This window comes from Plodia interpunctella, chromosome 10 (assembly GCF_027563975.2).
Source record: "Plodia interpunctella isolate USDA-ARS_2022_Savannah chromosome 10, ilPloInte3.2, whole genome shotgun sequence".
Taxonomy (NCBI): domain Eukaryota; kingdom Metazoa; phylum Arthropoda; class Insecta; order Lepidoptera; family Pyralidae; genus Plodia; species Plodia interpunctella.
The window spans coordinates 383184-399888 of record NC_071303.1 but is presented as its reverse complement, the minus strand read 5'-3'; the positions used below and the strand labels follow the sequence as shown (position 1 = coordinate 399888).

The 16705-nt window shown below is 34.0% G+C and overlaps 2 protein-coding genes across 2 annotated transcripts in view; one reads left to right on the top strand and one right to left on the bottom strand.

Moving 5' to 3' along the window:
- fz2 (frizzled 2) overlaps window positions 1-13342 on the bottom strand; it is an 82287-nt gene extending 68945 nt beyond the window's left edge. Inside the window, exon 1 of the mRNA XM_053750445.2 lies at window positions 13297-13342. The gene's annotated coding sequence lies outside the window, so the exon portion shown is untranslated. The remainder of the gene's footprint in view (window positions 1-13296) is intronic.
- On the top strand, window positions 5813-11812 carry LOC128672923 (uncharacterized). Its single transcript, XM_053750459.2, has one exon. The coding sequence runs from the start codon at window positions 6800-6802 to the stop codon at window positions 7994-7996; it is 1197 nt and encodes a 398-aa protein (XP_053606434.1). The 5' UTR covers window positions 5813-6799; the 3' UTR covers window positions 7997-11812.
- Window positions 13343-16705: the final 3363 nt, after the last annotated feature.

Sequence of the window (16705 nt, the reverse complement as noted above, 5' to 3'; positions counted from 1 at the left end):
TTGAATTGTACTTACAATTTGTTTTTCATTGTAGGCACAATGTTTAATCTAATGAACATTATGTAGCCTATACAAAGAAACCATCTATTAATATTACACTGATAATACGATTTGACGACCTCGGTGGCGAAGTAGTAAAGTGCTTATTATTTATTAAATAAATAATATTATTAAATAAATAAATAAATATATTAGGACAAATCACACAGATTGATAGCCCCAAAGTTCTAGACTTGTGTTATGGGATACTAACTCATCGATACTATATTTTATAACATATACATATTTAGATAAACATCCAGACGACCTCGGTGGCGCATTGGTAAAGTTCTTGCCACTGAACCGAGAGGTCCCGGGTTCGATCCCCAGTCGGGTCATGATGGAAAACGATCTTTTTTGAATAAATATATTAGGACAAAGGTCTCGTACTTACTTTGGGGCTAGCTCAATCTGTGTAATTTGTCCTAATATATTTATTTATTTATTTATCCAAGACCCGGGCCAAGCAGAAAAAGATCATTTTCTATCATGACCCGACTGGGGTCGAACCCGGGACCGCTCGGTTCAGTGGCAAGAACTTTACCAATGCGCCACCGAGGTCGTCTGGATGTTTATCTAAATATGTATATGTTATAAAATATAGTATCGATGAGTTAGTATCCCATAACACAAAGTCTAGAACTTTGGGGCTATCAATCTGTGTGATTTGTCCTAATAAATTTATTTATTTATTTCATATCGAATCGCGTAAAAATCGATTGTGCCTTCAAGCTCACGAGTGAGTCACTGCGGTTCATTCACCGCATAATAAAGAAATTAAACAATCTCTGGATGTTTGCTGAACGTGTCATAAAGAAGTTTTATGGCTGCGCGAGATTTGAATATTGCATAAGAGGACTCTTTCCAATAAAATAGGAATATGGCATAACGTTATCTCAACTTCGGGAGACATGAAAGAAGAAGAATAGAGAGAAGAGATCCCTCCTTCGGATAAGTCCGTCGTTGCTAGTGCTCATAAATGGTTGTAGTATGTACTTACTATGTTTAGCGTTAACCAAATGTCTTGCCCAGATGGCACGCGAATGTTGAATGCATTTACAGATTTACTAATTACAAGATCACATGTGGTTTTTAGGTATATACTAAAATATTTATTTTTATTTGACGACCTCGGTGGCGCAGTGGTAAAGTTCTTGCCACTGAACCGAGAGGTCCCGGGTTCGATCCCCGGTCGGGTCATGATGGAAAATGATCTTTTTCTGATTGGCCCGGGTCTTGGATGTTTATCTATATATGTATATGTTATAAAAATATAGTATCGTTGAGTTAGTATCCCATAACACAAGTCTCGAACTTACTTTGGGGCTAGCTCAATCTGTGCGATTTGTCCTAATATATTTATTTTATTTATTTATTTATTTTATTTATTTAGAAGTAAATAGTTACAAAATCTGAAGCGTATTTAATATTCTCACATGAGATGCACACCTCACACGCGAATCAATTGATAGTCGGGAAGTCCCTTAGGATGCTGATTTATATTCCTATCGCAGACTTGTCCAAAGTAAAGACGTTCAATAGTCCTGATTATTCCGAAGTATCCGCTTTTTGCCCTCATTTTTAACCTCTCTTGTCCCACTGCTGGGTAAAGGTCTGCCGCGTCGCATTCCAATTCTCTCTATCCAGAGCAACCTGCGACAAGATCCTCTCGATTGCATTCGTCTGTCGATCGTCGCTCCACCTCTTCCATGGTCTTCCTCTCTTTCGGTAGTCAACTTTAGGACGCCACATAGTGGCTACAAAAGCTTAACGGTCGCAAAGCATTGGAATACATGACTTTCTCAGTTCCATTTCAGCTTGGCAGCCTTACATGCTACATGAGCAAATTCTGGTACATTACGTTGAAAAACTATTTTCTTTTTGCAAGCGGACAGACATGCAGTCCACCTGATGGTAAGTGGTTACCGCAGTCTATGGACGCTTGTAACACTAGGGGTGTTATAAATATCCAGTAGCTAGAAAGTAGATGGGTTTAGATTTAAAAAAGGTTATGTATTTCGTAAGATTGTCTCCTAAATTTGAATTTTCTGCTCCTGCTCCTTCGTGAGAAGTTCGTGATATTACTTTACGTCCGCTATCTGGCGGCCGCTATCCTCAATTTACAGCCATTGTGTTATTTATTACTGCGACACTCACGCACCTTGTCAAAATGTTATTTATATTCATTTGTAATAAGTTGTCAATCACAGTGATAAGCGGAGCGGTTTATACATATAAATAAATCGTGTTTTAAGTTATGTACGTATTTCTTCTCTTACGAATATTGTACACATATTAGTATAAGAATCGATGTTTATTGATAGTTTTTGCAAAAAATCTTCCTTGTAGAAAAATGTTACATGTTAACGAATCAAACCAATATGAAAGTTAAAGTAATTTTGCACGTTTGCTACTATATAGACTTGGGCAATTTGTTAAAAATAAGCTTCTTAAAGTTCTTAACCCGTGGACTGGATTCATTTCGGTATTATTTAGAGTGGTAAATACATAATGGCTCTCAAAAGGGCTGAGATTCGCCTCCCGTCACCGGTCTGTCACCATGAGCACTGCGTACCCGGTGGGCGCAGCTACCAATAAATTCGTAATTAATAACAATAACGAACAGACAGACGGAATAACTCAATCACTACGGGCTGCCCCCGTTGGAGATTGGATTAAAAATAAATCTTGGTAATATTCTTTTCTTTGCGTTATTTATGTTTTGGACAATAGTAAGCATATCACAAATATGCTTACTATTGTCCAAAAATAATTACTTATCTTATGAGTTACACCGCTCGTTTAACTTTGGTATTATGTTTGCGTGAGAAGAAAAACGCATAGTACACCATTTTATCTAAACATCGGCTGCGAGCATGTTAAATTCAACGTCAAAATTGTCTGGTGCACTCACCCTAAGACAAGAAATTATTTTTGGACAATAGTAAGTATATTTGTTCTTCTCGGAATAAAGGATCTCCAATGGAAGTTTGTAGACTAACTTTGCACAATCATTCTTCAGTAGTTTTCTTATTCGATAGTTGGAAGTATTCAGAAAACAGAGTACAATATTGGTCTTTCATACGGAAACTTCAATAAGTATTCTTTATGTTCAATATATTGTTATTATTTGATATCATTGAATAACTTCACATCGATCGTATTTTGTATCATTTGTTCAATATATTTTTTATGAATATGTGCCGACTATTTCGCTATACACATTGAAGATAATTGTAATAAATAACATTATTCATGAACCATTCACTCAAGACTCGTTAGGAATTCATATTCGTGGGCACCATCCATTCTTATCTAACATCTCATGTAGATCTTAGCAGATATTTCAAGTCAAGTTTAATCACAAAGTTGTATCTGCAAATAGGTGTAGCAATTCATACACATCTATCATTTATGACGTCGTTTCCCGCGCTCTGTGCGCTGAACAAGATGGCCGTTCATTGTCCACAAAATGGCGGACATACCGCGCTGTAACAATGAGCTAATACTGGCTGAATTCCAAAATACAGGACGAAGCCCCAGTTTCAGCCCACTTATTTTGTACTTACTAATTTTCGCGGAAATTTCCCCAAGGTTTTATTGAGCTTTGGTGCTTTTAATCATTGTAGAGTTAAGTTAAAATTAATAAAGTTGAGCGAAAGAATGTTAAGACTTAAGATTATTAGGTTGGAATTTTGCAGAGTCGGATTATAAAGTAATTTGGTTTTTTATTATGGATGCTAACACAGGACGCTGACTACGTATTCTGAAGAGATAGTCGGTTTAATACATTTTTCGCAGTTTCCTTTTGTTGCCTAAGACCGCGGTGCGTCAGAAGCTATTAATTTTGCTTAAACATACATAGTCACTACTTTTACTCCCATCGTGAAAATGCAGAAAATCGAGTACAAACTATCACGCGTATAAGTTCGGAAAGTACCAGTCTCAAGTAAAGTCACGCACTTATCACCTGACTTTAAATGGCTCTTTGTAACGGTTGTTTGATGTTAGCTAGATTGCGATGTTTGTTCCTATCCTGTGAGTTTAAGTTAAAGTGCAGATTGTAGAATTTACGAGCCATTTGGCGAGCTTGAGAGACAATTTCCGGGATCTAAGCATGTAACCTGCAGGATAGGGATGTGATAGTGAAAAAAATATATCGATGTCGAATACATATTTTCTTTTGTTTTTCTTAAAGTTGCTACAAAAAAGCATAATTTACTTCAATGTTTCATAACTTATATAGTATTTTCTATATTTATTTGACCGGTGTAAAATGTATATATTTAATTATTGGGTTAAGAGCTGGTTTCAACTATAAATAAAAATACAGGCGAAGTACTAGTTCATTGATCTTTCTTTTCAAAAAAAGAACCCTGCGAAAGACATTCAGATTTTGTAGGTCGTACTACAGTTATATACCGAAATAATGAGATGCAAAAACAATATTTCGGTTAACAAAAGATTGTGAAACAAACAAAATATCGATTGTTCCCACGCCTATTACAGAGTACATATGACCTGCCTGAGCCTATTCCGACCGGGAACATACAAACCTAAAAAAGTCTTAAAAAAGACTGAAATTTTATAAGAAAATTATGTTTAATTTTGATTTTAAAAATTAGTTATTAATACAAAATCAATGACGTAAGTAGGAAACTATATATTTATTGTCAGACAAGTTTTGTTGTTTCCTTGTAATTATTATTTGTCTTTCTATAAAGATTCGAATATGTTTTTTACGATAGAATAGTTATTACATTATGACATGGAGACAACATTAGCAATTTATCACGGCTCCATAAAATTAAATAGAAAACTAGATATGACAATAATTCAACGTAAACGATTGTTTATATAATTTCATATCGGAAAGTTACGACAAGTTTTCTTCTATGGCTGTAGTCAAGCGAGATCACACAGCTACACTGTTGTCAAGCGCGATCTTTGGAGATAAAATTGGCGAGATAAAACCTTCATCTTCTAAGCTATTCTAGCATTTATATTCCGAGTTTTGGAAAAACGTCGCACTGAATAAACATGAGAGCGAGCATATGTCGTGTGAGGTCACAAAAATCACACGCTGAAGCTCAAACACTCGATTATATGTAAATTGGAGACGAAAGTAATCGGCTTACAGCAACTTGCGCGGGATTTACTCGATTGTATCGGTTTCAATCGTATATTGAATCGATTACATATGTATATTTTGTGTTGTGATGTGACTGGCTACGTTATGAGGGTTCCATGAGAACAGAGTAACTATATAGCCTGTACCTTTCTCTCTTTCATCGACACGTGTTCCTGGTTGCAAACTCTGTTATGACCCTCCTCTGGCTGCGGCTGTGACGCCCCGAAGCCCGGGGTACATGTCACTATTTGTTGATATTTTAAAAAGCCCCACAGTGCTCATGCGGTGATTTCACTCGCGTTAGGGTTCATTACTAAAATTACATATAAATGTGAGCCGCTATCGCTATCATCTGACCCGAACCACCGCACCGGCAGATAGCGGCCACCTTCACATTGACCACGCTATCTCGAGTCAAGGCTAAAGATTCATTGGTTTGTTTTAACGTTGTAACATACACTAGAGCCATTTCTGCGGAAATTTTGGGTTAACAAAATTTTTTTGTTTTACATTTTATTCACACTTTAAGACCTGTGTATTTTGTTGTGCCTCCTTGGGCAGAATTCGCAAAATAAGCGTACAATAGGAGAAGTGGATGGAAAGCAAACGGTCATCAGTTATCCGCCATCTTAACGCGCTGTGAGGTTAGACTAAGTACCTATTTAATCTTCTATTATGTTAATCTTTGTACCACCTATATAATTGTGTTATTCCTTCAAATATAGTAGTATTATTCGAGCATTCACTCGTTTCATTTACCTGACTACGTCACACCCTTATATGGCGACCCTGCCTATGGAATCTTCCACCGCGCCGCGAATTTGAGACGTTACTCGTGTAATCGTTAATAAGGACAATGGAAAAGTACCAGTTCTATCTTTGTTTCGGACTAAACGCTAGTGTACACGTGAATAAAAAATTTCACAAAAATAATGGGCTCCCCACAGTCTAAAGAAGAAACCCTGGTCATCCAGAATGCTGCGGCTGGCGATAATAAAGCAATAATAAAGCAACTACAGAACAAATTCGCTTTCATATGAGCACCACAAATATTATCCTGTGTGTTATCCTGTTAATTATACTGTGTGGCGTGCTGTTCTTCATATATCGACTATATAGAAAATGCCATAGAAAATGGATTGTTAAGGAGATAAATCGGGCGACTATAAGAAGATCACTTTTCCGGCGACAGTTGGAAGACCTTAACCCACCCCAAAAAATCTATTCAAAAGAAATGGTGTAAAAAATAAATAAAAATAAAAGTGCATAAATATATTTCAAAAGTGAAAATTTATTATATAAAAATAAATATTAAAAAAAAAAAAAAAAGTGAAAATAATAAAATACAATAATCTACTTAAAAAAAAAAAAAAAAGTATCTTAAATATATAATCAAATATCCTAATAATAATTTTATGTACGAGATATAGGTCATCGGTAAGGAATGCAGCGACTTTCCATATACGGACGGACGGATGATGCACTGTGACTGAACTTTGGACTTGATAGTGTTAATTGTAATCGCGATTATATTTTAAAGTCTATTTTTATTTATTTTTTAATGTGTTATGTTCTTTATGTGCACAGGTACAAGAATATTTTACTCTACGTTATGGTGGTAAGTGACTAATGGAAACTATTATATCATTGTATGAGGAATTAAAGAAAATTAGAGTATATTTAATTAAATTAGGAGCCAGTCGAAGAACGGAAAAAGTGTTAGTAAACAAATTAAATGAGATTAATGCAATCTATGAGAAATATGAGACGTGGCTGATAGGTTTTGAAGAAAAACTTAAGAGAAAATATTATAGTTCGGATGATATTATATTAATCAAAAATTATTGTAGTCGATTTTTAGAGTTACATGAAAATATTTTAGTGTTGTGTAATAGTGATAAGCCGAAGTCATCGTTCAACATGAATTCTTTTGATTTAAAAACGGCGTTAAATCTTTTACCTATTATGACAAATGAGGAGTCGAATACAAAACAGTTGATTGATAACATTGAATATTATAATACTTTATTGAAAGAAGATACATGTAAACAAAATTTAATTAATTTCGTATTAAAAAGTAGGCTTTCTCCTGAAGCTAAGTTAAAATTAAAATCAAAATATGAATCAGTTAATGAGTTAATTATTGATATGAGAAATGTATTATTGTGTAAGAAAGCTGCAACGGCAATACAAAATAAATTACAAAAAATTAGACAAAATGACTTGTCAATTGCTGACTATGGTAAAGAAATAACGGAACTATTTGTTGATTTAACGATAACGCAAGCTGACGGGAATGATCAATGCTATAAAATATTAAAACCTATTAATGAAAAAATGGCTGTTAAGCAATTTGCTGACGGCTTGCGTAATCGTCGACTTAGTACGATTATTTCTGCCAGGAATTATAGTTCACTTAAAGATGCTGTACAGGCAGCCCAAGATGAAGAAGTATCAATTCCTTCAACATCTGGAGAAATCATGGGTATGTACAAGAAACCATACCATAATAAATATTTCAACAATGGTTCAAATTATTATAGAAGCTGGCGTGGAGGACGTTGCCGCTATCCTGTACATAGAGGAAGAGCTCGAGGACAGCAAGCAGCTCATCTAGCTTCTCGAGGACAAGGGTCACGAGGTCAGTACACGCGAGGAAGTAGCGGAGGTCCACAGCAGAGAGGTAAATTTTTTAATTCAACTAGAGGAAATCAAGGGATGCGTAATAATCGTAATATTCATTTAATGCATGATAATGATAATAATAATTTCGAAAAATTTGAAGAGTCAGAACTTTCTTTGAATCAGTTTTTTCGTGAGGAATAGTGAAAAATTTATTTTAGCCAGTGATAGTAATTGTTATATTTCTTTACTTTCATCATCATGTAATAATTATAACAAAAAATATTTTTTAGTAGATTCTGGAGCATCAATATCGGCATGTACGTATAAACATGCTATAGAATGTAACATTCCAATCCATAAGGAGAATGTAACAGTCAACGGTTTAGGTGGAAGTGTACAAGCAATAGGATACTTATTTTTACCATTAACTTTTAATAATGAAACATTCAATCATAAGTTTTTTGTTTTTCAAAATTTACCAATTAAAGGAAGTGGAATTTTAGGCCGTGATTTTTTAAATAGATGCAAAGCTCAATTAGACTTCAGTAAAAATACTTTGACATTATTTATTAATTCGAAAATTACTTTACCTTTAATAAATACATGTAATGTTATTTTTGAGATCCCAGCTAGAAGCGAGTCAATACATTTTATACATACGGACATTAATGAAGATTGTGTCATATTATCTCAAGAAATAAAACATGGTATATTTTTAGCAAGTTCCATATGTTCACCAAAAGATGGATTGATTCCTGTTAGAATACTTAATGTTACTGAAAATGATGTTCAACTCACAGAAATAAATCCAAAAATTGATAAAGTTAGTAACTATAATATTTGTGAATTTGAAAAGTCAACGACCGATTCAAATAGAGTGAAAAAACTTTTCTCATTAATGAAATTGCAACATTTAAATATTGAGGAACAAAAAACTATTGAGAACATTTGCGCTAAATATTCAGATATATTTTACCTCCCTGGTGATAAATTAAGTACTACTGATGTATACACACATACTATTTCTGTCAAACCTAATACAAATCCAATCTTTTCAAAACAATATCGTTTGCCATACTCTCAAAAGGACGAAATTAAACGCCAAATTGATAAAATGTTAGAGGAAGGGATAATTGAACCTAGCAAGAGCGATTGGTCTAGTCCAATACTGTTAGTACCTAAAAAATCAGATTCAACAGGAGACAAAAAATGGAGGCTTGTCGTAGATTATAGGAAATTGAATAATCAGATTGAAGACGATAAATTCCCACTACCAGATATTACTGAAATTCTGGACTCGTTGTCAGGTAGCATTTATTTCACACATTTAGACTTGCATCAAGGATACTATAATGTTAATTTAGATGAAAACAGTAGAAAATTTACAGCTTTCCATTCAGGACAGTATCAGATGACACGTATGCCAATGGGACTTAAAACTAGCCCAAGTTCATTTTCCAGAATGATTACATTGGCAATGGCTGGTCTAAATTATGAAAAATGTCTAATTTATTTAGATGACTTAATTGTTTTTGGCCGTAATTTAACAATTCATAATAAAAATTTACAAGATGTTTTTGAAAGATTACGTCAGGTCAATTTAAAATTGAACCCAGTAAAATGCGATTTTCTTAAAAAAGAAATTTTGTATTTAGGTCATGTGATTTCTAATGAAGGTATAATGCCGGATCCTGCAAAAATATCTGCAGTACAAAATTATCCAGTTCCTACAAATTCAGACGAAGTAAAAAGATTTGTAGCTTTCACGAATTACTATAGAAAATTCATACCAAAATTTGCAGAAATCGCATATCCTTTAAATAAATTAACTAGAAAAGGCGTACCATTTGAATGGAATACCGAAAGTCAAAACTCTTTTGAAAAACTAAAAGAACTACTAATAAGCCCACCTGTGTTACAGTATCCCGATTTTTCGGAACAAAATAAATTTATAGTACAAACTGATGCTTCAAATAATGCTATAGGAGCAATTTTATCAAACAAAAATGGACGACCAATAGCTTATGCTAGTAGGAGCTTAAATAAAGGTGAAAAGAATTATCCAGTGATAGAAAAAGAATTGCTAGCAATAGTATGGGCTGTGAAGTATTTTCGTCCATATTTATATGGACGCCCATTTAAAATACTGACAGACCATAAACCACTAGTATACTTGTTCAATATGAGAGATCCTTCGAGTAGGCTCATGAAATTTAGAATCATATTAGAGGAATATAATTTTGAAGTAGAATATGTTAAAGGTTTGAAAATGCAGCTGCAGATGCATTGTCTAGAATCACATTAAATGATTTAAAAGAAATGCACGAAAGTGTTATTAATGTTATGACAAGAGCGGGCGCAAGAAAATTAAATAAACTAGATTCATCGGTAGATATGGATGCTTTAGACTTGAGGCCTGATCAACCAAAGGTCGTAAGTACCCATATAAGACCGAAAGAATCAGTAGAATTAAAACTTATTGATACTAAGGGACTAAAACAATTTAAAAAAGAGGGAATTATCACAAAAGAAAATAAAATATTATGCTATATTGAAAGTAAAAGAACAATTTATGTGAAATTTCTAGATTCTCAATCACAAATGACGCGAGGCGAATTTGTGAGAGATTTAGATAATTTTTGTAATTTATTAAAGTTAGAAGAAATATACATATTAAAGAGTAAAGATAATGAAATTTTTATAGAAAAATTATTAGATAAAATAAAAAACGATAAGAATAGGTCCGGACCGCGTATATGTATTTTAAGTAATGTAAAAAGAATTGAGAATAAACATGATAGAAAAATAATTTTAAATGATTTTCATCTCTTGCCTAGCAGTGGCCATGCTGGTATGAGAAGAATGTCAAACAACATAAAGAAATATTATTTCTGGCCTGGTATTGATAAAGATGTTAGAGAATTTGTAAAACGTTGCGACAGTTGTCAACGTCAAAAACATTCAATACCAAAGAAAGAACCAATGGAAATTACTAGTACAGCGCATACTGCATTTGAAAAAGTATTCTTAGATCTTGTTGGTTCCTTTGGAAAGAGATAATGATAATTATTCTTATATACTAACGTGTCAATGCGAACTGACAAAATATGTAGAAGGTTATCCCTTAATTTCCAAAAAAGCTGATGAAGTAGCAAGATCGTTTGTTAATAATTTTATTCTCAGGTATGGTGTGCCAAAATGTATAGCTACAGATAGAGGGAAGGAGTTTTTATCAGAAATTTTTCAAGAGGTATGTAAATTATTAAATATTAAACAACTCAACTCAACAGCCCACCATCACGAGTCCATAGGAGCTCTGGAAGTCACTCACAAACATTTGAATGCGTTTCTACGTATTCAAACAGAGAATCACCCGGAGATGTGGAGTAAGTGGATTCCTTTTTGGTGTTTCTCTTACAATACAGGAGTTCATACTGAAACAGATTTCACCCCGTACGAGTTGGTGTTTGGTAAGAAATGTTCTCTCCCTAGTAATCTGACAAATGATGTAGAACCTCTTTATAATTATGAGAGCTATCCACATGAATTGAAATACCGTTTGCAACTTTCTCAAAAAGAGGCTAGAAATAATTTGTTAAGAAGTAAGATAAATAGAAAGTATGTGTATGACAAAAATATTAATCCTGTAAGCTATAAGGAAAATGATTTAATTTTAGTAAAAAATAATACACCTAGTAATAAATTAGATAATATATATTTAGGCCCTTATAAAGTTATTAAGGACATACCACCAAACGTAGAGATAATAAATAAGTATGGTAAAATAGACATTGTACATAAAAACCGTACAAAACCTTATTATAAAACGTAAAAAATAGATTATATTTTATCAATTTGACTGTAAAAAAAAATATATTATATAAATTCATTTTTTTTTTCAATAAGTGCGGTGATGTGAGGTTAGACTAAGTACCTATTTAATCTTCTATTATGTTAATCTTTGTACCACCTATATAATTGTGTTATTCCTTCAAATATAGTAGTATTATTCGAGCATTCACTCGTTTCATTTACCTGACTACGTCACACCCTTATAGCGCCGCGGACTTGTGACCCGATGCTTTTGCACAGATAACAGACAAAGATGTGAACTTGTAGAAGGTCCAGTGGTATGTTGTAATATATTAATTCGTGTCAGCGGACCCAGAAACTAAAATTAAGTAGGTACCTATTGCATGCCTTCATCTTTTGTCGTGTTGGAAGGGCTATGCAGACTGGGTTCGACTAGCAGGTGCTGGTCACACTGATCGCTATATCGCTGACCTCGTTAAAGTCCGCCATAGTTCAAAACGCGGGGAAGTTGGGACAGGACGGCAGGTGAGCCATGCACCGCACCGCAGTCGCAAAACTTATTGCTGGAGACGCCCCACTTGACTCTGTTCTCATGGCATCTTCCTACACCAGCCCGAATACCTACCTATATAGTAGTAGGAAAAACAATTACTATATCCTCCACACATTTGCAAAATTACAAGGAGAGGTACCTAGTTAAAATTCCATTATTTAATTACTCAATACACTTATTAATTTTAAAATTTCGCATTTCACTATAATGAGTGTATTTCATTGTTCGAGCAAAAAAAAGGGTACGTGCGTGTATGATTTTGTAAAAGTTCACGAAGTAAGCTTAATTGTTTGAAATTAACGCAATTACCTACAGCAAGTACCTGCTTAAATATATAACCTCAAATTAAAGAACCATCTTAGGTAGAAACGAATCTAGATGTCTTTGGTTTGTCCCATCTACGTTACTATTCTCTGTCAAGTCCAGTCCACCCCGGCTTATCTCAGAAGTTATCGGCTCCCCTTTATTTCTCATTGAATATTTTACACAAATCTACTTCATCCTAATTAGGACGGGCTAATTATACTGTATCTTAATTTTATTTCTGCAGATTAACAATTAAAATGTTAGTACATTAATTTGGAGGTGAAATAAGGTTGAATTTAAAGAGACGATTTTCGTTCATCTTTTCAGAACTGAATTTATAATTTAAAAGATTAATTATTGGATCAATGTTGTAGAATATGTCGAGGCAAACCAGCAGAATAACTATGCTGCTTCCGCCTGGCCCTGGCTGAAGGCAAACCCAAGAAGCGCTAGCTTGATCTCGTCAAGGATGATATGCGTGACAATGGTCTGACAACTATGAATGCCGAATGCTTAAGAAAGAAAGAAGAATTAAGTGGAGAAGAATAAGTAGGAAAGCGGACCCTGAGCTCCGTTGGCGATGGCGGCGGAAGGAACTGGGAAAACACACAGATAATGATCTCTCATTATCTGTGTGTTTATAGAATCTAAAAGAGTTATTTGTACTCCAATATGATTTAAATTGAAAACACCTTTCATGTGTACTTATTTCTCGTAAAGCTACAAACTACTAGTATGTCGGAATGACTACTCAAAATAAAAGTCCATCACACAAACAAAAGCAAAAGACGCCACTTATTTTGAATTAATAAGTATATGGAATACTTACTTTAGTTTTTTCAAATCAACTATTGACAGCCATGGTACTATCTGTAAAAAGAAGAAAGTGTGTCAAAAAGTAAAAATATTTAACAAGCAATAAGTGGTGCCGATCGAATCATACAGTTGTTAAGCCATAACTTCAATTATCGAATCGATAATTGAAGTTATAGCTTAACAACTGTAGTTTAAACTTAATAATATTAATAGTGACTTCCTTTTGAGCTATCGATATTATTGTCTCTTTATCTGATTACTGATTAGTCGTGTACTATCATACTCACGGGTCAACTGGAAGAGATTTCATTTTAAATAAGTAGCATCTTGTACTCATTTTTATAATGTAATCTATAATTTAAGTTTCTTCTGTACACAAATTGATAAATAAATAGTATTTTTTTTGCTTTTACAACACAATAAACAACTCCAAAAATAGTTACACGCACGACAAGATAAATCATAACATGCAGAAGAATTCTCTTATTCCCCGAATGTTTCAATAGGGCGCAGTAACAGCTACATTTTCATAGAAATCACTACGCGTATGATGTGTGGGTGATGGAAAACCACAGAAGTTGCAATAATAAAACAACAAGAAGTGAGACTGCTTCCTTTTGATTGGAGAATTACCCGTTCTATACAGCGCGTTTTTAAAAAAATCTAATCGACAGATTTGAATTTAGAAAATGTGGGACATTATACTGGGTCTTTGAGTTAAACCCAACCACCTGCTCAAATTGTGTTTTTATATGCTTTTTTCACATATGATTGGCAAGCACACGAACGAGTAAAATTCTTGAAGCTGTTACCGTGACCGAAACCGGTTCGACATCAACACTGCGTAAGTAGCATTCCCAAAGAGGGTTGACGTCAGGAAAACTTAAAAAATAAATATTTTTACGCTGTTCCTGAGAAGTTCATAGAGAATGAGAAACATAACGCAGCGAGATTGACAGTTCTATGATTTTATTCTGAATTCCGTGTGGAGGACAGTAGATGAAAAGCCACGTAGTACCTGCGTTTGTTTTCCTTTCCGCCTTTGTGGTTTTTGATGTTAGTCGTCTTTGGGAGCAAACAAATTGAAATATTGAACACATAGGTAGATTATATTTTACTAGTTGTACCCAGGGGATCCACTCCCGGAATTTGGCATTTTGAATTACACAGGGTTTCTCTCATACATATGGCATTCATATACTGAAAGAATGGTAGCGCGTTCTGACAAAAAAAACCTCTGAGTATATATTCAAATTCAAATCATTTATTCAGAAATTCTTCACAGGCACTTTTTCTCGTCAATCTTTATATTTATAGTTATTTCTCACAAGCTACAAACTACTGGCATTTCGGAACGACCACTGCTGAGAAGAAATGCCGAAAGAAACTGATTTGAACAGTGTTGGTCCCTCTAGTACCACTAGGATTTACCCTGTTCCACCAGGACACCTATTTCAATCTCCGAGGGAATCAAAAAACACTAGCTATTCCATTACGATCTTTCAAGGGTTTTTATTATGTTGGATTTTCTACCAAAAAACCCTTGATTAAGGGGTCTCCTTACGCAGAAAGTGTCCAGACAGGAATAGTAAGAAGAAATTATCGTGACCCTGGGCTGAGGAAGAAACCAGGAAAACACTAGATGAGCGAAAGAGAGTCAAGTAGCCAAATAAGCATAAAGAACAGTAAAACATTCCTATTTCACCTTTTGCTTAGAGCCTCCGATACCTCGGTGGGTAGGTTGATTGACTGTACAACTTTGATGATATGATATTTTTTTTCTTTGTATCTTTTTAGAATAGTGAATACTTATGATGACAGTATACTTAGTGCAAAATATAATTCTCATTTCATTCTCTAAATCAAATGATCAAAGACAACACTAAACTACTTGGAATTTGCGATAAAATCTATCAAGCAATACGGATGAGGACAAAAAACACCAAAAGCTAATACGTGAATGAGGATTTAAAAGTCAAACAGTGTTGGGACATCGAAAAAGTGACAAAAACGTGACATCGGCCGTTTTTGTCACTTCTCGGAAGACGCAGGTAATGTGTCTAGTTGATTGATAGTGCCGGAGATGGCGCCACTGTACACTATAATGATGTCATTAGAGGAACTTGTGATCTAAATGAATTACGAATGACTACGATATGACCACTCCATATCCTCCCCTAGATGTTGTACGAGGTAACTAAGGGATACAAAGCCGAGGCAGCTGATAGGTAACAATAGCATTTCTAAGGAGAAATCCTACGAGAACGAAGGCCATTAGCACATCTACCTAGTAAATAAATAAAAATAAATTAATTGGATCATAGAAAGGCCGCTATACACAAATATATTATCTCATGATTTTCACATTTTAAAATCGTTAATTTTCACTTATTAATTAATTTTTCTACACTGCAGTTCTTGAATAATTATAATAAAAACTCATTATAAATGGAAATAAAGTGTGTTGTTCATTGATCAATATTTTATTGATCTTGCTATGAGCTAGTGGGAGTGCACTTGAGGCAACAAAAAAGGCACTTAAATAGAAACGTCAATAATAATAATAATGAGTATTGCGCAAAAACTTAAGATGATCAAAGGTATGGATGGGGAGGCACGCGAATATCAATTAATCTTTAATTTTTTGTTGGTAAACAGTTGGTTCATAGCACAATTTTAATTATATTGCAAGTTAAGCAGTGATAAATAACAGGAAAAAATTTTATACGTTTTGGCTTATTTATTGAAATGGCTTAGAGACGCAAATTTGATCTTGCTATCATTGCAAGTTGCCTTGCCATCCATTTTCAGCACACTTTTAATTGTTTTTTTAAGAATGTAAATACAAACAAATTAACATCAATATAAATATGATATATCTTGTTTACAATATTTCAAAACGAAATCACACATAAAATTAACGTAACTTTGCTGTCAGTAACAAAATGTAAATATTAAACTCTATTATACATAACTCAATTGTTTATATCAAATACCATTCGATAACAGATTATAAAACAAAACAACAATAATCCGGTCATCTTGTTCACATTTTTTGTCTCCAAGTGTAGTCTACGCGTCAAATGTTTTGACGGGTTGGATTATTATGAATCGTGAAGGAACAATTGTTTTTTTTTGTTGACAATAATCAATAGATAATCGTATAACAAGGGTCGAAAAGGCTTCGTATCTCTGGGATCTGTCGTTGGCATCTTTTGTTATATTTCGTAAGCTGTGTGAATGTGATAAAGAGGATTGAAATACAATGTGATGTACGAAAGGATAATTGCTGATATGTGAGAATACGATACAGACTTTTTTAAACTAGGACCTATAATGACTGTACATGGGGAGGTACTATACTATATATGTACAAATAGTACCTATGTCTGAATTGTTCTTTGTCTATTATACTAATATCC

Excerpts from the sequence above, each read along its gene's own strand:
- LOC128672923 (XM_053750459.2), top strand. The coding sequence starts at position 6,800 with ATGGAAACTATTATATCATTGTATGAGGAATTAAAGAAAATTAGAGTA.